Source organism: Rosa rugosa, chromosome 1 (assembly GCF_958449725.1).
Source record: "Rosa rugosa chromosome 1, drRosRugo1.1, whole genome shotgun sequence".
Lineage (NCBI taxonomy): Eukaryota > Viridiplantae > Streptophyta > Magnoliopsida > Rosales > Rosaceae > Rosa > Rosa rugosa.
Window position 1 is genome coordinate 8,284,524 of NC_084820.1, and position 23,616 is coordinate 8,308,139.

General features: G+C 39.2%; 2 protein-coding genes across 4 annotated transcripts; one reads left to right on the plus strand and one right to left on the minus strand.

Annotated features, from left to right (window-relative positions):
• The first annotated feature begins 4,588 nt into the window (after positions 1–4,588).
• Positions 4,589–13,105, plus strand: LOC133714523 (uncharacterized). 3 transcript variants are annotated; one of them, XM_062140647.1, is made up of 11 exons: positions 4,589–5,539; positions 5,668–5,944; positions 6,130–6,315; positions 6,404–6,556; positions 6,692–7,174; positions 7,505–9,697; positions 10,100–10,302; positions 10,393–10,548; positions 10,850–11,084; positions 11,836–12,143; positions 12,231–13,105. In XM_062140647.1, the coding sequence occupies exons 1-11, from the start codon at positions 4,779–4,781 to the stop codon at positions 12,529–12,531; spliced, it is 5,256 nt and encodes a 1,751-aa protein (XP_061996631.1). In that variant the 5' UTR covers positions 4,589–4,778; the 3' UTR covers positions 12,532–13,105. The 3 variants fall into 3 exon arrangements, with proteins under 3 accessions (XP_061996631.1, XP_061996638.1, XP_061996646.1); XM_062140654.1 differs by having other exon boundaries at positions 5,401–5,539; positions 5,714–5,944; XM_062140662.1 differs by lacking the exon at positions 4,589–5,539 and having other exon boundaries at positions 5,805–5,944; positions 6,130–6,274.
• A 1,775-nt stretch (positions 13,106–14,880) lies between these two features.
• Positions 14,881–19,259, minus strand: LOC133714537 (sucrose synthase). Its single transcript, XM_062140676.1, has 11 exons — positions 19,113–19,259; positions 18,326–18,459; positions 18,080–18,206; positions 17,815–17,966; positions 17,523–17,715; positions 17,100–17,435; positions 16,907–17,002; positions 16,636–16,809; positions 15,475–16,547; positions 15,243–15,381; positions 14,881–15,145 (listed from the first exon to the last, which is right to left on the minus strand). The coding sequence occupies exons 2-11, from the start codon at positions 18,424–18,426 to the stop codon at positions 15,116–15,118; spliced, it is 2,421 nt and encodes an 806-aa protein (XP_061996660.1). The 5' UTR covers positions 18,427–18,459; positions 19,113–19,259; the 3' UTR covers positions 14,881–15,115.
• Between the last annotated feature and the right edge of the window lie 4,357 nt (positions 19,260–23,616).

Genomic DNA, 23,616 nt, shown 5'->3' on the forward strand with positions numbered 1-23,616 from the left:
TTTTAGTCTTATTTCATTTCATGTTCTCATTTGCTCTGCACAGATAAAATAATACAGTGTCTAATGACTCTAATCAGTAACCACCGATAAGAAGTCCCTAATCCCTCTAACAAGTAACACCCAAGACAAAAGGAGTTTAATGAATATTTAAAGCAAGCTAATTAAACATTTGTGGTCGAAACCTCGAGGTGTTCAAGATTCTTTGTCATGTTCTTCAATCCACATCAATCTCCATTAGTTTGTTAATTGTCTAACGATAGTTGAATGAAGCCCCATCAATAATTTTTTGTCAGTAATCAAATCATTCAGAAATTTACATAAGAATTATGCTAGTTGAGGCAGTCTGATTGCTCTCTAATTGAAACATGTAAAATAAATCTCATGTTTTTGCAGGTCTTTGTTTTGTTGGGATATTTTGCAGGTTGGTTATGTGACCAAGAGCATATTAACCAAATGTCTTGAGTGATCAACAAAGACAAAGTGCAGACAAGATGATAATGTCTCTTTAATAATGGTCCGGAGTTTAGGCTCAAGATCATGTGCTTAAGGGAATCCGGTCGAGCTTAATGATTAGTCTCTAATTATCATACTAATCTACGTACGATGGATATGTCAGTGTCATCTGATCGATGGCAACGGAATGCCCTATCATCGATCTGTAATACTCAATCCACTGATCGATTATTACTCTTCGGATCATATTGAGCGACAATGTGAGATGGTCCTCATGACAATGCAAATCACTTTCGGTTCTCATCTGCTCATCATATGAGTAACCACTAAACAATATGTTAAACAACAACAAGCGTGTCCCATGGTCCACCATTAATTGTACCTATATATTGTTCCAACTTAATCACCTGATAGGTGTTGAATTTTAATCACAAAAAGCCTCGGTACAATTGGGTGTGATCTACCAACTTATAAGTTATATTTTGTTTGTCATTTTTCTAATGTGGGATATTTCCTCTCCAACACGCTCCCTCACATGTAACCTAGCTCCAGACGTGAAATTAATTAACAATTCAATTCCACATTGGAAATTAGGACACAATTCTCATATCGGAGACTTGGTCAATGTAACAATCCAAGGCCCACATTGGACACTTGGTAACTATTCAATCGGAATATTCCGATGGCAATATAAGAGATCCAAATTCAGCCTCATGATACCATTGTACCGATATTATGCCAACTTAACTACCCGATAGGTGTTGGGTTTTAATCACAAAATGTCTCGGTACAATTGTGTGTGATCCATCCACTTATAAGTTCTATTTTATTTGTTACTTTTCTAATGTGAGATATTTCCTCTCCAACAATATATAACCAGTTAGAAGTAACGACTTTGTAAATCAAGCTACCCCATTCTGCATCAAATCGGAACATCCGGTACCCACCTTCACTAGCAGGGGCGTAGGGACACTAGGGCGAGAAGGGTCAATTGACCATTCTCACTAAGGTGCCATTGGTTGAAACATTTGATACTTATATACATACTTATATTTAATATATTAGTTTGACCCGTCTGACATGTTCCATTCACCCATAACTTACATACTTATATTTAATATATTAGTTTGACCCGTCTGACATGTCTCATTCACCCATAACTCCACAGTTTGGACGTACACCACCATCTTTTAATTTTTTTTATTATATTTTATTCATATGCTTTTCATTGATCAATTAATTAATGACAGTTTCGTTACATATATATTTAGGTTTATACACTTATTTTCTTCTCTCATGCTCATTCTCTTTTCTGTCTTCTCTCGTCTTTCCACTTCTTTTCCTACGAAACGCAAGTCGAAGTCTGCTACTCTTTCTTTGATTTTTAGTAGATTTATGAATCAAGGCAACATTAATCAATATATAAGGTAATTCATCAAATCTTAATTGTAATTGTTTTATAAAAAAATTGTTATTTTTGAGTATTTTATGACTTATGATTTTTTTTTTCTATCAAAAGAATGACATATAGACGAATATATGTAATTTTTTTTAACAATCAATATATACAATTTTATGTTATTTGATGAAGTTTATTTTTGTATAATCATTACTATTTAATTCGATCTGACCCTCCTAGCTAACATTTCTGGCTACGCCACTGTTCACTAGCATCCCAAGACAGATCGAAGTGTACGTAAGGTGCCTGACATTGACGGATAACTTCTCTGGCATGGTTTCACAGTGGTAAATCAAGTATAACTGATCCAGCAAATTAAAAGGTTCATTGGTAAATCTAAAATGGAACTCAAAGTGGAATCTCTGGGATGCATGCATGACACAAACACAACCCTGCTGAGGCTCCTTTCTCTTTGTACGTACTTTTGTCCATCAACTTCAGCTTCGACAGGGCTTCCATCTTCTGAAGGACTTCATTCCGGCACCCTTAGTTTCACTAATGACACGTCTCCAACTCGATCTCCACGTACCATTCACTATCACTTCATTTTCCGATCCTTGCCAGTTTCACTTTCACAACTCACAAGGCACTTCGGCCACTTCCACATCATTCATTTCATCTTCACACCCATCTTCATAATCCATCTCATTTGTAGCTTGCAGTTATCGCTTTCGTACATCAAAACCAGAATCTTCTTCCCCTTCGACCACCATCACCTGAACCACCATCCGAAAAGGGTGAGAACTATAATTGGCAACTATATCTTCATCTGCTCCGTTGGACAGTTGGAGAGATAGTACTCGACCTCTAGGCTTTTCTTGCAGTCTATTTTTTTGGTCTGAAGTCATCTCAAGCTTTTAAATACGCGTACGGCAAAGCTTAGGTGCTGCTGGGCCGCTTGGGCTTCTATTTCTTTGCAAAACCTTAGGTGTGCCAAACTTTGTGTTACCTTTTCAGGCCCTCTTTTTGACCACGGACGGGTTGATCACTATCGGCATTGACGATTGACCCCGTGTTAAGCCTTTCCCTCCTCTAATAACCAATTTATCAGGCCCAATATTAAAACTGCAGGTAGAAAAGACTTGAATTGCTTTTCAAATTTTTTGTAAATTGACATGTATATGTGAGAAACCTCCAAAATAATCTTTCAAATTAGTTTTTACGAATCAATGTTTGCTCGTTATTGTTTTGCAATTTTTATCAACAGCCAAAATTTTCATCAAAACTAAAATTTCGAACCTTGTTATTTATGGTGAAAATATTTTTCTAATTGTACTTTTTTTTAAGAAATATAGTGATGTCTTAGAAGTACATAGAGCGAGGCAAAACATCGAACGTGAACAAGAAAAATATAACTAGATGCACAAACGCATATGAAATAAAAACTAAAAACTAAAAAGAGCAAGACCAAATGCTAGGAGGCATTGAATAATGCATTGCATGAGTTTTCTGAGCAGTGAAATTTATAACCGTAACCGTAATTAGTGATATGAATCACCCAACTTGTGAAATCGAAAAGATAACTAAGAGCAACTCCAACAGCTTCCCTATAATTTCTGTATAATAAGGAAGCACAAGTTAAAACTTTAGCATTTTTTTCTTCTCCAACTCCAACAGATTCCCTATTTTACAACAATCTCTAAAATCTCCATATTCTTCCTTAAAATTTTAGAGATTGCTGTAAATATAGGGAATTTGGTCTTCTCTTTCCTCACTTTCCCTAAAATAGGGAAAGTTATAGGGAATCTGTTGGAGCAAAAGAGGCCATTTTTTCCCTAAAGTAGAGAAAAATCAAAATATGGAGAAGCTGTTGGAGTTGCTCTAAATGAATTATCCCAACACAACAAAAGAGTGAAGCTTCCACCAAGAGATCGAAGCTAGCCAAAGGTGTCAAAAAGTCGATAACTAGCAACCAAACTCTCAAGAACAAGAACCGTAATGCCGGGTCCCACATCAAATACCAATAAAGATCGATGACCCAAATCAATGCATTAGTCATAAACTCAACTCCGATTTCAGACCTGACTTAGTGACCAGATTCATGTTGGTGATGAAATTTTTTTATTGGATTTTGACTCACCAATAATTACAGATTGGAGTGGGACCTGACCGGGAGCAATCGAGAAAATTTCTTTTTGATCATTGACTTGAAATTTGACCGTCGACTCGAAGAGGGAGAGAGGAAGGAGGGGGGTACATAAAGAAACCTTTGATGCCTATGTCAGTAAATTTCTTAGACAAGTGTAGTAAACATGTTGGAGATGAGATATTTTACCTGGTTGTTCAACTCTCTATTTATAGAGATTTATGGGGGCAAGAAGAATTGGGCGACAAGCCGTAATTACTACCGTACTCATTGCTGCATCACTACAGCATTTATGGCAACAATTATTGTCGCACGCATAGCTGCAATCATTGCTACACTTATGACCGAATTTACTGAAGTATTTACGGCCGCCATCACCACCCATCTCCGTATCCATGGAACCGATACCAGATGATAATTTTGTTCATCATACTCGATGACCGTACGAGTCGTTATCTTAGTATTAAAAGAAATAGACGGACGATACTCAACACGCAAAGTAATGGAAAATATGGACCGTTGGTGTCACACTTGGGATACACGTTCCCGGTAAAATCCACCTTTAACAGTTGGCTCTCCCGCCTCAAATCCATGACAAATCAAAATCGGATCCACCGACCCGACTTTCTGCCCACTTCGTTTTCCACCGTACGCTTCTCCTCCTCCAGCCTCCATCTAGAGAGCTTTCGCGCTCTCTCTCAAATCTCAATCTCAGATTCTCTATCTCTTCCTTTGTCTCCATCTTCTTCATTTCAAAATTAACCCTCACTCCCCAAAACAATGAGCCTGACCCCAAAAATGCCCACCCAAACTAACCACCGCCTCATCTCCTCCTTCACCCCTTATTTGTCGCCCAGCCACGTTTTCCAGATCCGCGAGTTCCGCGTCTACCGGCGCCGGAGACTGAAGCAGAACCAGCAGCTCAATCTCCGGAGCCAGCTCGGAGGAGGCCCTAGTTTCCATGACTTCGTTTCGCAATTCCCCTCCCCCAATTCATTGGAATTCGTCGCTCCGGCGATCGGCCTCGTCTCCGGCGCCGCGCTGTTCCTGTCTAATTTCTCGAATTCTTCTTCGGCCAAGGGGAATCAGAGCTCCTCCGACGAGGCGTCCGTGATCGGGGAGTGGCTGCTGTTGACCAGTCCGACGCCGTTTAACCGCTCCGTGCTGGTGAGGTGTCCGTCGATATCGTTTGAGCTGCTGGATGAGAAGCTGGTGAAGGACGACGGCAACTTCGTGAGGGTGAATTCCGGTAGAATTCACTTCAATATCGAGAGTGATAATGGCGTTGGAGACAGATTGGAGTATCAGCGACTGTGTGTGAGGACGGACGACGGAGGAGTCGTGTCGTTGGATTGGCCGGCGAATTTGGACCTTGAAGAAGAGCATGGATTGGACACAACCTTGATTCTCGTGCCTGGCACCGCCCAGGGTAGCATGGACCCAAACGTCAGGTCGTTTGTGTGTGAAGCTCTCGTCCGGGGCTGTTTTCCGATCGTCATGAACCCTAGGGGTTGTGCTGGTTCGCCTCTCACCACGCCACGGTATGCCTCCTCGCACTCTTCACTCTGTGTTTTGTCGATTGAATACTACTTTACTATGCAAATGTGGTGGAATTGATAGGGAGTTCGGAGAGAATTAGTTGATGATAGGAAGACTATATTTTGTGTAGGTTATTTTCGGCTGCTGACAGCGATGATATCTCCACTGCTGTACAGTTCATAAATAAGGCGAGGTCAGGGACCACTTTGGTGGGTGTTGGCTGGGGTTATGGCGCAAACATGTTGATAAAGTACCTGGCTGAAATCGGGGAGAGCTCGCCGCTTACAGCCGCGACCTGCATAGACAACCCTTTTGATTTGGTGGAGGCCACCAAGTCCTCTCCTCATCAAATGACCATTGATCAGCAGCTCACTGATGGACTCATTGATATTCTGAGGTCGAACAAGGTATTATATTTAGAACTTTTTTGTTTTTGTGTTTTTTTCAAGTGTAAATGCTTTACCTTTGAATCCTGGTCCAGAAGAAATTGCTACTTAGAATGAGGTGTCATCAAGTTATGTTAACCATTTAGTTTACATGATTTATTCCTGATTGCTAGTAATGTATGCTTGATGCTTACGTGGTTTTGTAGGAACTATTTCAAGGAAAAACAAAAGGGTTTGACGTAGAGCAAGCACTTTCAGCAAAATCTGTCCGTGAATTTGAAACAGCAATCTCCATGGTATCTCATGGTTTTGATGCCGTTGAAGATTTTTATTCGAAATCAAGTACAAGAGGTGTGGTTGGGAATGTGAAGATTCCTGTTTTATTTATACAGGTGCCTGTAGTTTTCAACTTCATGCCATGCTTTTGAACTTTGACAATAATATTTGTTTATTCATATTTCAACCCTGTCAATTTATCAGAAAGACAATGAGTCAGCACCACCATTCTCAATTCCACGCAGTTTAATAGCAGAAAATCCATTTACAAGCCTACTGTTGTGCTCCTGTTTGCCTTCTCGTGCTATTGATGGTTGTAGATCTGCTCTATCTTGGTGCCAGCACCTAACCATCGAGGTAATAAATATCTATTTTCTCTTTGATCTTGGAAAAAGTGGTATGTTAACCACCTCATGGTCCTCATTATTAAAGAAGCCCATGGAGTCTCACTTTGCACTCTAATATACTGATGAGAATGAGTGTGATGTGCAGTGGCTCACAGCAGTGGAGCTTGGACTTTTGAAGGGTCGCCACCCTCTTCTTCAAGATGTGAACATATCCTTCGAGCCTTCAAGAGAATTAGCTCATGAAGAACGTGATACTGCTGCTAGCTTCTGCTTAAAATCCAGAAACGATTCTTCAAATGGATATTCCATGAGCGAGTCAGATTCTTTAAATGGATATACGACAAACACTACGAAGAAGATGTTTGGAGAAACTGATACTGCTGCTAGCTTTTGGTTAGAATCTAAAAAGGATTCATCGAGAAAGTCAGAGGCTGAACAAACAGGGTTGCAGGATGTGGAAAATGGTGCACTGGATCAGATTCACTCTGATGATCCTGAGTTGGTCAATGAGGAGGGAGTCAGTCCTGCAGATGGTGAAAGAGGTCAAGTGTTGCAGACAACTCAAGTTGTTATGAACATGCTTGATGTAACCATGCCGGATATTCTAACAGAAGAACAGAAGAAGAAGGTGGTGCTTTTAAAATTTCCTTTTCACGCTATGGTTTCATATATGTTATCACAATAATGTTAATGTCATTTTTTAATTTGGGTCTCTGATCACCTCTGTTTACACTAGGTAACTGACTTAAGCATAGTATATTTTATTGTACAGGTCTATTTGAATGTCAAATATTGTATCTTCCAAAATTTCTGTGGTTTGTTTCCTATTTACTCCTCGGTGTTAGGAAGGAGCACTGTTTAGGCTCATTACTATACCAGTACTATACAAGCAATTGTGTCATACTACTCTTTCCTTTAGTTATATTTTGTGTAACATGTTTCTGGTATACGTGCCCAGGTCTTAGCAGCAGTTGGTCGAGGAGACACACTAATGCAAGCTTTGCAAGATGCAGTACCGGAAGATGTTCGCGGGAAGCTAACAGCTGCTGTAACTGGTGTTTTACATGCTCAAGGTCCAAACCTAAAATTTGATCAGCTCCTGGGTGCTGCTCGAATTCCTGATATATCATCAGGTTTGAAGTCAAAGATCCAAGACGAGGGAATTTCAAGTTCAGAAGGTGCACATGAAGACCATTTTTCTTCTGATCTGTTGAATAAGTCTGATGATTTGTTGGATAGCTCTGTTGACAGTCAACCAGTTGTCAATAAGCCTCCTGGGGAACTAGAATCGGAGTCTTATCCCTCAGAGCAATCACCAAAAATTTCTACTGTAGATCAATCATTGAGCACTGATGGAAGCGATGATTCTGGTTCTATCATTAAGGATACTACTGAATCCGGAAGTTCTGACCCTGAACATCTTAACAATAGTGAGAAGGGATCAGAGCACACTAAGCCTACCAATTCCACTGGAATTGCTGGTTCTGCTGAGGGAGCAATTGTTGAGGAGGAGAGAGACCAAGATGGTAGAGCTGCTGAATTAGACACAAAAGATGAGGAAGGTAATGATAATCAAAAGAGGGAAAACAAGAATACGCAGCCTGTAATTGATCAAAGTAAGTCTAATACATCTGCACCCAATGCCCCGGCACCCAATGCCCCGGAACCTAATGCCCCGGCACCCAATGCCCCGGCACCCAATGCCCCGGAACCTAATGCCCCGGCACCTAATGCCCCGGCATTTAGTGTTTCTGAGGCATTTGATGCCTTGACAGGGATGGATGATTCCACCCAATTGGCAGTTAACAATGTTTTTGGGGTTTTAGAAAATATGATAACTCAATTGGAGGAGAGTTCTGAACATGAAAATGAAGTGAACAAAGGTGATTCTGCATCTGTAAAGGACCATCCTGGTGGTGACAATAGTCAAGAAGATTCAGAAGCCAGTAAGTCGGACCAGAGTGTACATATTGATGGATTAAGCGATATTTCTGTATCCAATGGGCATGTGAATGCCATGGACCAGCAGCCTGAGGCATCAAATGTCTTGGAAGAGAAGTGTGCTCAAAGCCCTGTATCAGTTAATGGAAATGGTATCAGCAGTTCACATAGAAGTGACAGAGTTAACCATGTAGCTGAGGATAAAAATGAAACGAGGGATCAGGTGGTTAGTATCAATCGTGTAAACAATGTACCACCTTGCTTAACTGCAATACCACCTTGCATAACTTCGATCTCTAGTGGGGTGCATAATTATCTTCTTTCAAAGGTGCGTGCCCAATCACTAGATTTAGATTCAACTGCTGCTCTATTGCTGGACTATTTTCCAGAAGAAGGTCAGTGGAAACTTTTAGAACAACCTGGACATGTTGGAAGTTCTGTTGGCGATGTGGCTGCTCAGAAGGTTGAGGCACATAAACCTGTTGATGATGAAATTATTGAGCCATCTTATGTAATATTAGATTCAGAAAAGCATCAGGAGCCAGTAAAAGAATATGAAGCAGTGGATAGTGTGGAGAAGAGAGTTGAAATCGGTGAAGATGAAAGAGAGGACTTTGGGGAGTTTGTGAGAAATATTATATTGGATAATTTGACGGTTGAAGTTGGTCGCAGACAAAGTGCTGCTGACATAAAAAAAATGGAACCCTATCTTACCAGAGAATTGGAACAAGTGGCTAATGCTGTATCGTTTTCTGTTGGACATGCCTACGATCCACGTTTGGAAGTTAAATACCATAGTATTGGCTCAGAAAAAGTTGGTACTCTTCATGGAGAGCGTGTGATTAAGGCCATATCATCTGCTGTTCAAGAGACTAGCTTCTTGAGAAGTGGAGTGCCAGTTGGTGTTATAGTAGGCTCAAGCTTAGCTGCACTGAGAAAATATTTCATTGTGGCCACGGTGCGTGATAGTGGCCAAATAGAACCTCCGATCAATAGTCAAGCCAAAATGTCTGGAGAAAATGATCTAGCTAAGGTTAGAGGCACAGAGATTCACCACATGCCTGTTGACAAATGTGATCATATTACAAGGTTGGACAGTTTGGTTGATAGGAAAGAGGAAAAGACGGAGTTGAAGAATATAAACAACAGTGTTATGGTTGGTGCCGTTACAGCTGCCCTTGGGGCGTCTGCTTTATTGGCGAAGCACCAGGTAAAACTTAATTTCTTAAAACGAATTTTGTTTTATTATAATTCTAGTTGTATGCATAAATGACCATACAAGACTGAGTTTTGGCCTTTTGGGTTTTACTGGACTAGTTCTAGGCGACAAGTTGTGTTCTTTGAGATTTTCTTGCAGCAATTTTTCCCTTTCCAATAAGAAGCTCTGCGAATCATAATTTTATGGTACTTAAAATGGTTGGCTTTGATTTTCCATCCCCTTGTCTTTGCCTTCTTCCTGATGGTGTTTCTTTAATTCTTCTGCTGAAGTGGATGCTGCCTAATAGGATGTACATGTGGTATTCCATTGCATTCTAAATGATTTTTTTTGTCTCTATGCAAATATCCTTTTTATGAAGACAGAATTCAGCTGACTTTATGTACAAACATACAGGATTCAATCACAGGCAATGAAACTTCTGAGAGTTCATTCGAGTCCATCAAGATGAACGATAATGGTCAGATGGAGCCTGACAATCATGAGGACGCATCTGACAAACACCAAAGTAACATTGTCACAAGCCTTGCTGAGAAAGCTATGTCAGTTGCTGGCCCTGTCGTACCCAAGAAACAAGATGGTGGACTGGATCAAGAAAGGTATTAGCACACAAAGAATATGTTCGAAATACACGCAGATTTATCTGCTTTTGCTGTCTTTTACTAATTTAGTTACTACTTTAAAAACAGATTGGTCTCAATGTTGGTTGATTTGGGACAAAGGGGTGGCATATTGAGGCTAGTTGGCAAACTTGCTTTGCTCTGGGGTGGTATGCGTGGTGCAATGAGCTTGACTGACAAGCTAATCCAATTTCTTCATCTATCTGAGCGTCCCTTGATCCAGAGGTATTGTGCGAATTGATGCAGATTTTAATACTGCTTTAGAAAGAAATTTTTGGGTTTTTTTTTCCTATTTCTTTTTTCTTTTTCATATTGTTTGGGATACAAATTGGTTTGTTGAAGAAGGTACTCCGATGTCTATTATGTAGTAAAATTACTAAGACTATGCGAGTCGGAATTTTTTTATTTGTATTATTACATTATGTGCTCAAGAATACTCTGGTCTCTATGCACTTGTAGTTGAGTTGACTTCTCAGCTTAATTATTGTTTTACTGATGCTCCTCTGTGCTGGTTTTGTATAATTAGGATTTTGGGGTTTGCTGGTATGACGCTTGTTTTATGGTCACCAATTGCTGTTCCACTACTTCCAACATTTATGCAGAGCTGGGCAACTAATACCCCCTCCAGAATTGCTGATCTTGCTTGCATTATTGGCCTCTACGCTGCATTTATGATACTTGTTATGTTATGGGGAAAAAGAATACGTGGATATGAAGATCCACTTACGGAATATGGGCTTGATTTGACGTCATTGCCAAAGGTATGGGTTAGCTGAAACTCTGGACAAGAATTGGGTATGTGGTCTGGGTTATGTATGTCCATTCATAAGCTGGCTAATTGACAATTTAACTTGTTTTTACATGTTCACGTCTTTGTGGGGGAAAGCAATGTTGTTTAATTAAGTTTCATCTGGCATAGATTATGGGAAACAGTCATAAATTTGGGGGTCCAGGTAAATTTTAGGGATATAATGGGTTCTTCCATGACATTTAAGTTGGATATAATATTAATTGGATAGTTCCCGTTGGCTTTCAGTTTTGACTGGAAAACTATAGATGGAAGTCGAATCCCAACCCAACATCCAGTCTTATTTGATGCTTACAACCTCACAAGAAGTTCAAAGAAAGAGTCTTAGACTGCTTGCCAGTTAACTCTCTTTTTCCCAATAGCATTAAGCCAACTATCTCATTAGTCAATACTCAATATGCATGTAACTAAGATTATATACAGCAGAACAGGTGTTTCTTATACAGGAAACAAAAAATTCAGTATAGTGAGATTTTAGGGCACAAATGATTCTTGGTATTGGATTTTACTGCTTGAATTCAAAGTAGTGCCATGACACCTGTTTGCCACCTTGGATTTGCCAGAAATCAATACCCACAATCTCCCGTACAGCATAATTGCATAAATGATGCTTGCTACCTTGCTAGTTGCTACTTTTGTACAAATTAAGATTTTGTCAGTTCCTCACTCCCAGTGATATGATTCTTTTAGCTCCTTGCTTGCAGTTGTTCGATTATTTCAAGGGGTTGATTGGTGGAGTGGTGCTTGTTTTGTCAATACAATCTGCAAATGCATTACTTGGCTGTGTGAATATCTCTTGGCCTTCTACTCCATCTTCTTTGGACGCTATGAAATTGCTCTCAGTGTATGGACATGTACTTAAGCTGGTTGGTCAAGGTATTATGACAGCAACTGGTATTGCTCTTGTGGAAGAATTGTTCTTCAGGTCCTGGCTGCCTCAAGAAATTGCTGCAGATCTTGGATATCATCAATCTATAATTTTATCAGGACTTGCATTCTCTCTATGCCAGAGGTTGCCTTTTAACTTCATTCATTGCCTTCTTGATTCTGTGACTTTTTGTCTTCTTTAGTCTCATAATTTCTTTTAATGGGATGTCAGGTCTTTATGGGCAATACCAGGACTGTGGCTGCTATCTGTGAGTTTAGCAGGTGCTCGGCAAAGAAACCAAGGCAGCCTTTCCATTTCTATTGGCTTGCGCGCAGGAATAATTGCCTCAAGTTTCATCTTACAGAGGGGTGGTTTTCTAACCTACCGGGCTGACTCTCCCCTTTGGATTATTGGAACGCACCAATTCCAACCATTTAGTGGGTTAACTGGTTTTGCATTCGCTTTATTCTTGGCAATAATTTTATACCCGAGAGAGCCTCTGCCTACAAAGATTATGGAAATTACAGACTGAGGAATGAATATACCAGAGACTGATGAACATGCTTTTGACAATGCCGAGGCATTTTGAATGGTGCAGCATCAGCACGGCAGCTTCATTGTTGACTTGTTGCTTACTGATTCTGCTGGTTTTAGGTGTTTAAACCCCGAAACCAGGAACAGCCTCGGGTTACGGGGAAGCAAGTATGAAAAATTGTACGAAAGGCCAGATTCAGAGGTAGAAAGGAAAGTTGAAAGTGCTTCATTGTAGCTTTTGATCTCTCATGCCACAGGGTCACCAAGGCTGTATACATACAATCTCAAAGGTGGTAGGCAAATTCTGTGAAATGAGCTCATGTCTTCAATCTTTATGCCCATTGATTGCCTCAAGTGCTCTTGAGTTTCTTCCTCGTCACCATACGTGTATATAGAAGGTACTGCATATAGTCTAGGTGTCGATTTTACTGTACATCTGTAATTCTAAAGTCCAAAAGCCAAAAGTTGAAGGCGAGTTTTGTTGTCGAAAGTACGTATCCATCATATGTTTCAAAGTAAATATCAACTACACATCAACTCCAGGAAGATGGCATTGGTGTAATTGAGAGGCCTTCATGCAGCTTCGGACTAATATAGACTGAATTCGGAAATACGTCATAGTTTCATAATCCAAACCCTCCATGTTCTAAACCACTCTTTAAACATCGTTGCTACAAAAAATCAACATTATTCATGCTATTGCAAAATATGAAATGTTTATTCACACTAAAAGAATGATGGAATTAGTGTAGACAATCGTTTCTGTTTAATCTGCTGTGTTACCATCTCTCTCCTTGTTCCTAAGAAATGGTACAATTTTTACCGCATAGCTCTTTACAGAAGTTACAGTAATTATTTCTCTACCAAGTTCCTGAGGAAATAGAAACACCATTTCTGATTCAGTCACTGTCCTCCTCATGAACCATGAAAGACGGAATGCCTGTGGTCTCTAGCCATTCACCTGCTTCGTGCAAGAACAACCTGGCGGAGAACTGTTTCGCAATCTCTTCAGTACAATTCTTTCTATACCCTTGACCCTATGCATTGTGTCTGATCCAGGTCCAAAATTCAAGAACTCAATGTACTCTCGACAGTGTCCATTCTACTATACTCATCCCACTTTGACCACCCTTGTGGGTGTATCATGTCCCCTATATAGGTCTTCATCACTATTGAATAGTTCCTCCTAGGCCTACCCAAAAAATTAGTGAAGTTTTTCCTCTCAGCCTTGCTGAAATCAGGCGCAGCCACGATGGTACAATTCTGCAATGAGATGCCGGTGTTTTGGTTCGGGTCTGGTCTCCCCTGTGCAGTGATCATCACTTGCTGACCAGGAATCAGCTTCCTAACAACCACCAAACAGTTTTGGAACACCACAGCGGCACTGCCAAAGATGAAATCTATAGTCCCTTTGATAAACGCATTAGCGATAGAACTGTCTAAGTGAGTGAGCATAAAGTGTGTCCTGATATAAGCTGAAGTTGCAATGATAGAATGCAGAGTTAGAGGTCACTCTCATAGCCACAACCTGAAACTATTGTGAACCTGCTGTGTTGGTAATGGTCAAGTCCCTAGCCAAAAACGTGTCCCCAATTACAGCTGCAAAGAATGTAACTTCCACTCACCTTCTTTTCTTTGAAGACTTCTTGGTACTTATAACCCTCTTCTGCTCACTTAGTACTAATTCTTCAATGTTTTTAATCATTGCTAAGCAATTACTCATCATATGAGAAATAGGAGTCACTAAACCCTGGATTTGGTCTTTGAAGTTTAGACCCTTTTAATTTTCCAGTCCAATTCGAAAAACCCATCAACGCAAGTGTTCACATTTGTCACCATAGGACCCTTTTGAGGCTGGCAGATCATCAAGAGCCTCACCAAGTTCATAGAGTGTTTGATCAAACATCTACAGGCAATCTTTGAGCGCATTCTTTCTTGAAGATTCAAGTCTTGGAAGAATCAGAGGGTCTTGATTTTGTTCTGGGTTGATTGTGGCTTCAAGAAAAATGGTGGTGATGGGGTGCAATAGAGGCCAGGGCTGTGAAGCAAAGAGGTGGGTGGGTATAGGGTGGTGGAGCAAGCTTTCTTGATTTTTGGGTGTTTGAGGTGTTGGGAGGTTGAAGATGAGACAATGAAGATTGAAGCAAGAAGCAAAAATGTTGAGAAGGAATAGAGTAATAGCAAGCTCATCTTGATGAAGTTTCTTGATTGCTTCATTTGGGTTTTCGAGTTCAGGGTTTTAGAGGTCATGTTCTGAAAGATGTTGAGGCAAGTAATTGGGAATTTCTATTGGACCATACCATACCAAGCATGTAAATAGTTAAAGTGAGAAATGGGCATAATATGATTGGACAGCAAAAGTTGAATTCAATTGATGAATGGGGTGAAACCCAGGTTCAAACGTTCCCAAAATTACAACCAGCAATGACGAATAGAAATTGAAACATCAAAAGGAAAGGGAAAACCGAAACGCTTATAATCACAATATTTAGTTATTCTCCTAAACCGCCAAGGAAAACTTGATGATGACTCTCTCAGTCAACAAATTGCTTCCGCCTCTTTTATTTACTTGAGCTTGCGCTTCACTCCTTAGCAAGAGGAACAGACTCAGCCTGAAAATGTAAATACGAATTTGGTAAGTAAAAATGTGTGAGAAAAATTAAGGATGGGGAATTCTTGAGAGGATTTGATCTTAAGGGAAGAACTTACCAGCTTTTTATACTTGAGAGCATAGAACATTTCAATGTAGCGACGGCTCTCAAGGCGATCAAGGTTGGAGACATGCTTCCAGAAGCCATAAACTCCAGTCAAGGTCAAGAGCCTTTCAGAGTAGATTTTCCATGTGTACCTATACAACAAGAAACCGAATATTTGATCAGCTATAGAACAAACTAAGTCAAATAAGTTGTAATAGATAGCGATCAAAATATGCTTTGCTTACTTCTCATAGATACGCTTCAAGCCTCCCTGGGAAATCTTGTCCCAGTGAGAAGGGTCTTTCTTGCACTTCTCAAAGAAGTCAACAAGGATCTGAGCAGCTTGCTCACCGTGGTATGGATCAATATGGTACCCAGATTTGCCGTTCACAATAATCTCAGCCGGGCCACCTTTGCAAGTAGCAAATGTGGGCAAACCACAAGTCATGGCCTCAACAACAGTCAAGCCAAAGGCTTCATACACAGCAGGCTGCACAAAAGCTCCCTTGCTGTCAGCAATGACACGGTAGAGTTCACCGTTCCTCACGCGATTCATCTGAGAGGAAATCCATCTGAACTGCCCATTCAGCTTGTAGGTGTCAATCAGCTCATACATCTTCTTCAGCTCAGCTTTCTCCTCATTGTCCTGGGACTCCTTTCGGCGATCCCCAGCAACAACAACCAAGTTAACCAGCTCCCTAAGCTTCTTGTTCTTACCATACCACTCAACCAGCCCAGTGATGTTCTTTACACGGTCCAGCCTTGCCATTGTGAAGAGGACTGGCTTGTTCCTGTCCTTCAACACACACAAGTGTTCTTTGTTCTCCTCTTGGCTGTAGATGAGCTCTTCGATTTCAGGGTGGAAATGTGTCAACCTCTTTTCCTTCTCGGTGTAAGGGAAGTAAATGTCCATGTCAGCTCCCGGTGAAACAATGTTGAACTTGGGATCAAAGACATCAATCCCATGAACAACACGGTAGAGACCAGGCATGGTGAAGGCGGTGTGACTCTCATACTGACCAACAGTATCTTTGCTTCCAGCAATCTCCTGGAAGGTACTGGTGATAATGAAGTCAGTGTGGTTCATGGCGATAAGATCAGCTGTGAACTGGCAAGAGAAGTGGTACTTGTCGTCTAGTTTCTTCCAGTAAAGGTCTGAATCAGGGTACTTTGTCTTCTCCAAAGCATGGGCAATGGTGCACTGAGTAACACTCAATTTATGTGCCAACAATGAGGCCACAATGTTACCGTCACTGTAGTTTCCAATAATGAGATCAGGCTTGCCCTGGAACTCTTTAGCAAGTTCTGTTGCAACATCCTAATATCACCAAACATGGTTAGTCTTAATCAGAGTCAAATACATGCCAATAAAAGCTACTGAGTAAACTCAACCGAACAAGATCTACCTCGGTGTAAGTCTCTAGGTATGGCCACACTTCGAATCTTGAGATCCATTTGCGGACAATTCCCTTCTCGGTTCTAAAGGGAACACGAAGAATATCGGAATGTTTGGTATTGTACACCTTCTCAAGACGCTGACCACAAGTAGTTCCTACGGCATCAGGAAGGAGCCTTGTCACCTGCGTTGTAGGAAACGTCGTAACATTAGATAAAGGTACAAGATCATTGAACTAGATGAACTAATGAGCTGAGCTAAATCAGATCCAGAAAACTAACAACAAGAATGCGAGGGATGATATCTAGCCCTTGTTCCTTGATACGTTTAAGCATCTCATTCTCCAAAGCACGAACTTGATCCAAGATATAAACAACCTAGAAACAGCAATCCAACGTAAAGAAATGTTAATGAACTTGAATGAACACAAAAAAGGTTAAACAGTGAAGAACATTAATATGCTCATAGACTAACCTGACCACCAGTGTCGGGGTACCCCAACACATCGTCTTGGGCAAAGTAACCATGAGGAGTCATGATCACAACATTGAACACCATGGGAATTCTGCCAAGGAACTTTTCTAGATTGCAAGGATCAGGTGCCTCAAGGAGCTCCAAGAGGAGTTGGATCATTTCGAGCACGCGCCCAGCGTTGTCTCCCCAACCTCTCTCCAAACCAAGATCCTGCAACTTGATCTCAAAACTCTTGTATGGGGTTTCCGGTGCGAGTGTAACCAGTAAGTCCTCTGCCTTCCTCAGAACATGTTGAAGTGCATTCACATTCTGAATTCTGTCATTCAGCATCATATTCTGCACAAACAAAAACACCAATCAATTTTCAGATGTCACAAAAATTAAACTACAACAAGGGTAGATCAACCAAAAATACATATATACCTTGCCCTTGTAGCAGTGAACTCGGAGAAACTCAAGCAGTGGGTGCATGCTCTCCTTGTCATGGAAGAGCTTTGCAGATAGGTGACGGTTGAGGAACTCGACACCATTTCCAATAGATTTGGAAAGAGTTGGTTTGGGGAAAGAGGCATTGAATGGTTCAAAGTCCAATTCAAGCACAAAGTTGCCATTGAGACTGCAATTCACAACAGTAGCAACACATATTTAAGATGATAAGAACTACAAACAAATCAAACATCGGTAGGAAACTGAAGTATAACCAAATCCAACCCACCTTCCATCAACAAGCTCCTCTTTGAAGTGCAAGTACTCAGACACAAGCAACTCCTCGGCAACAAGTGAGTGCACATTAACCCGAATGTACTCCCAAACTCCAGGCCTGGGACGAACAGCGAGTGCCACCCATGGAGGAAGAACAATAGCTTCCTACATTAACCAAAACACCCCAAGTTCAGAACAAAACAAAGACATCATAAGCAAATAATGACTACATATATCGAAAATTAGCGAAAAAACAAGTGACATCTTCAAAGGTTTACCTGGGTGCTCTTCAGAACTTCCCCAAATGCACCTTCCGACAATTTTTGTCTGCTGGCTTCAGGAATTGCTTCAAACTCATCAATCAGCTGATGGGGCTGCAAAAACCCTTTTCCCTTGGCTTCAATCCTACAAGACCACAACCCCACACATATTAAACCCTCTAAAACTACGTAGCTTTCACTGATCCAACCAAACACAAACTAAAAAAAAAAAAAAAACTCATTGTGATGATCATAGACATGTACCTTGAAAGAAAGCCCAAGATCTCATTGCGGTGAGCAGAAAGAGTGTCATCCAGCCTCTCCCTGAGGCTGTGGACACGGCTCAGAACACGCGAGTCAGCCATTGATTGCTTCTTAGTGGATCAGAGAACCAAATTCTGCAAAAACAAACCAAAATGTAAGTGGATAATCTCCAGACAACTGGTCAACTCTGCAACCTTAATATATATATAACCTATATATTATCATTGTAGAACGACTACGATTTTTCTCTGTTATTCAACACCGACCAAACAACCCACCACAATATACAAATGTTAGACTAAGATTGCAACCTCAAGTAGTGCTAGGTGGAATACTAGAAAGATCCTAGTGGTCTGTAAGCTCAAGAACCAGTGGTTTTTAACTATTAAAATATCAGATCAGAACAGAAAAACAAGCAGAGTGGCTTCCAGATAAAAAAGTTCAGACCCATCATTAAGACCAGGGTTTACAAAACCAAGGGTTCTCAGCAAAAGATGAAAAAGAAAATCTGACAAACAACAAAAGGGAGAGGCTGATAACGTTTATGGAAGAGAAAACAGTGCTCTGAAAGCAAAGTTGGAGAAACCCATTTTCGTTTTTTTGGCTTGTTGGACTCAAACAGAGCCCTCCAGTCAAAGAGATGAACAAGAAATAGTATGGAAATGAAAACAAAGAGATCTAAGTGCCTCAAAACCGAAACAGAGCATGTAGAAGGGTGTGATCTACATGATCTGAGCAAATGAAGCTCAAGAAACAAAAGGGAAAACAGAGAACAGAGTAACAGTACCTAGAATAGGTAAAGGAAACGGAGAGAAATGGGATGTGAGTTTTGCTAACAATGTTGGTGGGTGATTTATAGGGGGAGCGCGAAAGAGAATGGAGTAAATGCCAGAGACTTTTTTTTTTTTTTTTTTTTTTTTTTGACTTTGTCAAGGGGAATCTAAAGGCTTCCTAGGCCTAAGATAAAACTCCTTTGACGCATGTGAAATGCTCCAACTGTGCATTGCAGCACAGTGCCTCGCCATTTTGACAGCTTCGGGGTTCGAACTTAGGTTAAGACTTGAAAAAGGGGGTAGACTCCAAAAACTCGCTATAAAGGTTAAGACTTTATCCACTAAACCAACCCCCCGCTTGCCTTAATTCTCACAGAGTAGAGAGATTTGCGGTGACTGGTAAAACTAGTAAATAATTAAAATGGGTTAGACAGAAAGGAAAGAGTATCCATGGATATTCAAGAAGCCTCTCTTTTTGGCCAAGGAAAGTAAATGAGATACCACAAATTCAGAAATGGTGTGAGGTAAGGTAGGAAAGAAATCCTAGCCTGTGAAGTATTGGGGATTTGGGGGGGGTAGGTTGATCCGTTGATGATTCACATGTTGGACTTTTTGGCCATTTTGAAGACTTGTAGGTATTCCCTATGAACATTGATAGTGTCGCAGTGAAAAACCCTACAAAAAACATAAAAACCCTACACATGTAATCCACTAGAATTTATGGGTTTAATGTAATCCTATCCTATCTCTTAATCTTTGGTATTGGATCCTTTTTTTATTACTTTCCTAGTTTACCTCCTAGTTTGTACCGAAGACACATATATACCGTACACATTATAATAATGTGAAATGAAGAAAAAAAAAATGTAGGAAGAATCTTCAAGATCCGATGGCATATTATTTTGCTAATCAGAGAAGCAATTATGGAGAACTTCTCTAGAATTTAATGCAACTATTTTGTTGGTAAGTTTACCTTAAAATGCCCCGGGATATTTCCGCTAATGCAAAACGCAGAAGAAGAAGAAGAAGAAGAAAAAAAACGAATGGAACGCAGAGTTTAATTAACTCAATGTAAGCCAAACGCAAAGAATGAGAGAATAGAAGGAAATGAATGAGAATGGGATGAAGAAGAAGAAGCTTAGAGTACCCTTTTATATGAGAAAATATAGAGAGAGAGGAGAGGGGTCTTGTTCCTCACCTTTCTAGTCTTTACTTCAATTACAATCTTTAATTAATTTTCAAATAGCCCGCACTCTGTTTTGGTACAAAAGAAAACCACCATTACGGAGCTGTGGTTTCGGTGTTGCTTTCTCAAAACCACCCTTTCCTCCATTTCCAACTTTCCCCAACGACCCTAATTATTTTGGATTATTTTATCTGGGTTTTTACTCATTGGTCCTTCACCCCCTTTTTCTAGCTTATTCCGCTCATCTCTTCTATTGTACCATCATCAAAGTTTAAAGTTTTGAATAAAGAACCCCATCGTTGTCCTTGGGATTAATTTATAAAAATCTGGAAAGTCCAACTCTGTAAAACTTGGTGTGGTTTTTTTTTTCCAATGGCTTCTGTTTTCTTTGACCCCAGGAACATGACGACTAGTTTTTGGCGGGCGTTTTTCGCCGCTTCTGATCCAGTATTTGACAGCCACGTGACAGTACAATGCGGGCATTTACGTAATTTTATTGAATTTTCTATTGAATAATAATGGGAAATTTTGTTTCTAGACCATAGATTTAGTCTAAATTGTGTTTCTGGTCCTCTGATTTTGTAAAATTGTGACTCGTTTGGTTGAGTTAAATTCAATGATGGAGGATCGTGAATTTATCACTTATGTGAGCACTTTCAACATTCTATTACATATGAGTGTTGCTATTGGGACCTCCAAATCTGCTCACTTTACCTCACTTTATTATGAATTATTAAATGACATATATAACATACTATAAAATGACTATTAAGGACAATAATTATACCAACAAAATATTACATTGATTTTCTATAGACTATTGGAAAATATTAGATTGCATTCTTTATTATTTTCCTGATCTATTTTAATTTTCCAATTTCACTACATACTCATTAAAGTATATATATATATATATATATATATATATATATATATATATATATATATAATAAGAGTTAAAACTATGATTATGTGACATAAAAATATATGATATACATGTTGAACGCGTATTGGTGAGGGAAAACAAAACAAATCATATTATGACCTAAATCTAAGTCTATCCATTATATTTACAAAAAACAAAAAATGAGCTAGCAATTTTTAAATATAAATATTTAAATAATTAATCATGAGGTACATAAAATAAACATTAAGAAAAAATTATTAATCTTCATATTTTTTTGCAGAGCTAAAACAGAAAAAAAAAAAAAAAAAATTAAAAAACCACAAAATAGTTCATGTTATTTTCTTGTTGATTAGAAATTAATTTTTAAAACTCAATACCTTGTCTTTAATTTTTGTTATTGAAAAAAAAAATTATGCTGTCTGATTAAGGAATGGATATGTAATTAAGATTTATAGAGTAATTAATTCATTGAATTAACTAAGTTTTTATTTTAAAGATAATAGTTTGTTTGCAAATTATATGAGTGAGGTTATTTGAGGAAATTCAATGAGGTTTAGAGAGTAAATTTAGTATTAGAAAATTTGATAGGAGGTGTAAAAAGCATAGGAGGTCAAGTGAGTAAATTTGGAGGTTTCAATAGAAAAACTCTTACATATGGTGTTTTTTACTAAATGATATATACAGAAAAGAACAAAAGTTTACCATTTAGCTATTTGTCTTGAATCAATGAAATAATAGTTTCACAAAGTATCTGGACGGCAAAATATCGAGAATCTTTTTAATGAATCCGCAGATATTTCATCTTCTTTTAGTTTTTTTTTTTTATCAAATACAACAACTAGTTTTTTAGTCAAATTTTAACTAAAGTAGCTAAAAAGTCATTTTAGTTAGCCACTTTAGAATTACGTCTGCATCAATGCTCTCTATTTTAGCTAGTTTTAAATTTATATTATTTTTTAAATGAATATTAAATAGTTTAAATGTATTTATAAATTACATAAAATAACTGAAAATGAATGTTTTAAATTATAAAGAGTCTTATTCCACTCTCTATATTTACGAGCGAGATAGCTAAAAGAAATGAAATATCATTTTCTTTTATTTTCATCAAAATAAGACAGACAACACCGTAAAATGTAAGGACCGAAATGCAAATAGAACAATTGGCTAAAAGAAAAAGGGGAGGTAAAAGATAAGAAAACGGACGAGCGTTACAGGCGCGCGGGTTACGTTACGGTGCGGTGTCGGGAAAAAGCAAAAAGAAAACAAATTCCGAGATCTTGTTCATGGGGATTACGTGGCACCTTTTGATTGGATATTCTGATGGAATCTCACTCCCTCATATGAGACCAGATTATTACAGTCTGAGGCGATAGGTGGAGTGGGTAATTTGGGATCCGATGAGGGCAAAGATTTGTGCATATCCACAAATACTGTGGGTCCCTGACACGTCGGACGTGGGGCCAGGCGAACTAAAAAATTTGGTGGAGTGGGGGCAACAAGATGGAGACAAGAGGCTAGGGTTTCGATGTCTGATGTGGCAAATGGCGCCGGCAAATGCTTGTTTAACGTAATCACTTGGTTTAGGCTTTAGGGTGATTAAATTACTAATCTAGAAAATTAGGAAGCAAGCAAATGTTAATTAACGTGATTAATTATTTGATTGGTGGATTGAAGTCATTGAACTGATGAAAATATAATCCAGTCCCAGTGGGGGGGGGGGGGGGGGGGGGTGTTAGTGGTATTTGGGGACACAGATTTTATTTGAGGTCATGCTTTAATCACGTGTTCCCTTACTTTAATTATTGGTTTTGGATTTGAGGATTTTGATATTTATATTATCAAACTATATGACTTTCTTTGTTTTTAATTAAGGCAAGGTAGTGAATTATGACATGTTGATAAGTTATAGTTTTAACATTGTGAAGGTCATGGATTCAATTTTCACTGACATATGTAAGGATGGGGTGAATTAAAAATATATATAAAAAATAAATTATTAATAAATAAATGTAAGGTAGCAAATTAATCACTTCGGTTATGTTAGCGAGTTGATAACACACATACGTACTCAGTTAGTATTTGGATTGAACGTATTCAGCAAAGCCAGACTAATCTCCTGATGCAGGCACATGAACGTTCAAGACCGTTCACAAACTAGTAGGAGTTAAGACTCAAATGCTAGACATGGGGGGTTTCCATGCAATACCGTTTAACCAACCTTATGACACCACGTAATTAACCATTTGACTTTCTTTTAGTGAGGTTTTGCCAAATGGTTTTTTAAGAAAATGGATGGTTTGAGTTTCTTCATTTTTAAGGTTTCATGATGATAATTTTTGAATGATTTTTAAGAAGAAGCTCAAGAAAATGTGCCATAGTAGGTTAAGGAGAACTAAGTTTTTTCTTTATTATGAATTAGAAA

Bases quoted from the DNA above. Each gene is read 5' to 3' on its own strand.
- LOC133714537 (XM_062140676.1), bottom strand. From the start codon at position 18,426: ATGGCTGACTCGCGTGTTCTGAGCCGTGTCCACAGCCTCAGGGAGAGG. The intron at 17,716-17,814 runs GTGGGTTGGATT...TGTGAATTGCAG, and splicing joins GAGGAGCTTGTTGATGGAAG to TCTCAATGGCAACTTTGTGC. The intron at 15,146-15,242 runs GTAAGTTCTTCC...TTACATTTTCAG, and splicing joins CTCTCAAGTATAAAAAGCTG to GCTGAGTCTGTTCCTCTTGC.
- LOC133714523 (XM_062140647.1), top strand. From the start codon at position 4,779: ATGAGCCTGACCCCAAAAATGCCCACCCAAACTAACCACCGCCTCATC. The intron at 6,316-6,403 runs GTGCCTGTAGTT...TCAATTTATCAG, and splicing joins TTCCTGTTTTATTTATACAG to AAAGACAATGAGTCAGCACC. The intron at 9,698-10,099 runs GTAAAACTTAAT...ACAAACATACAG, and splicing joins CTTTATTGGCGAAGCACCAG to GATTCAATCACAGGCAATGA.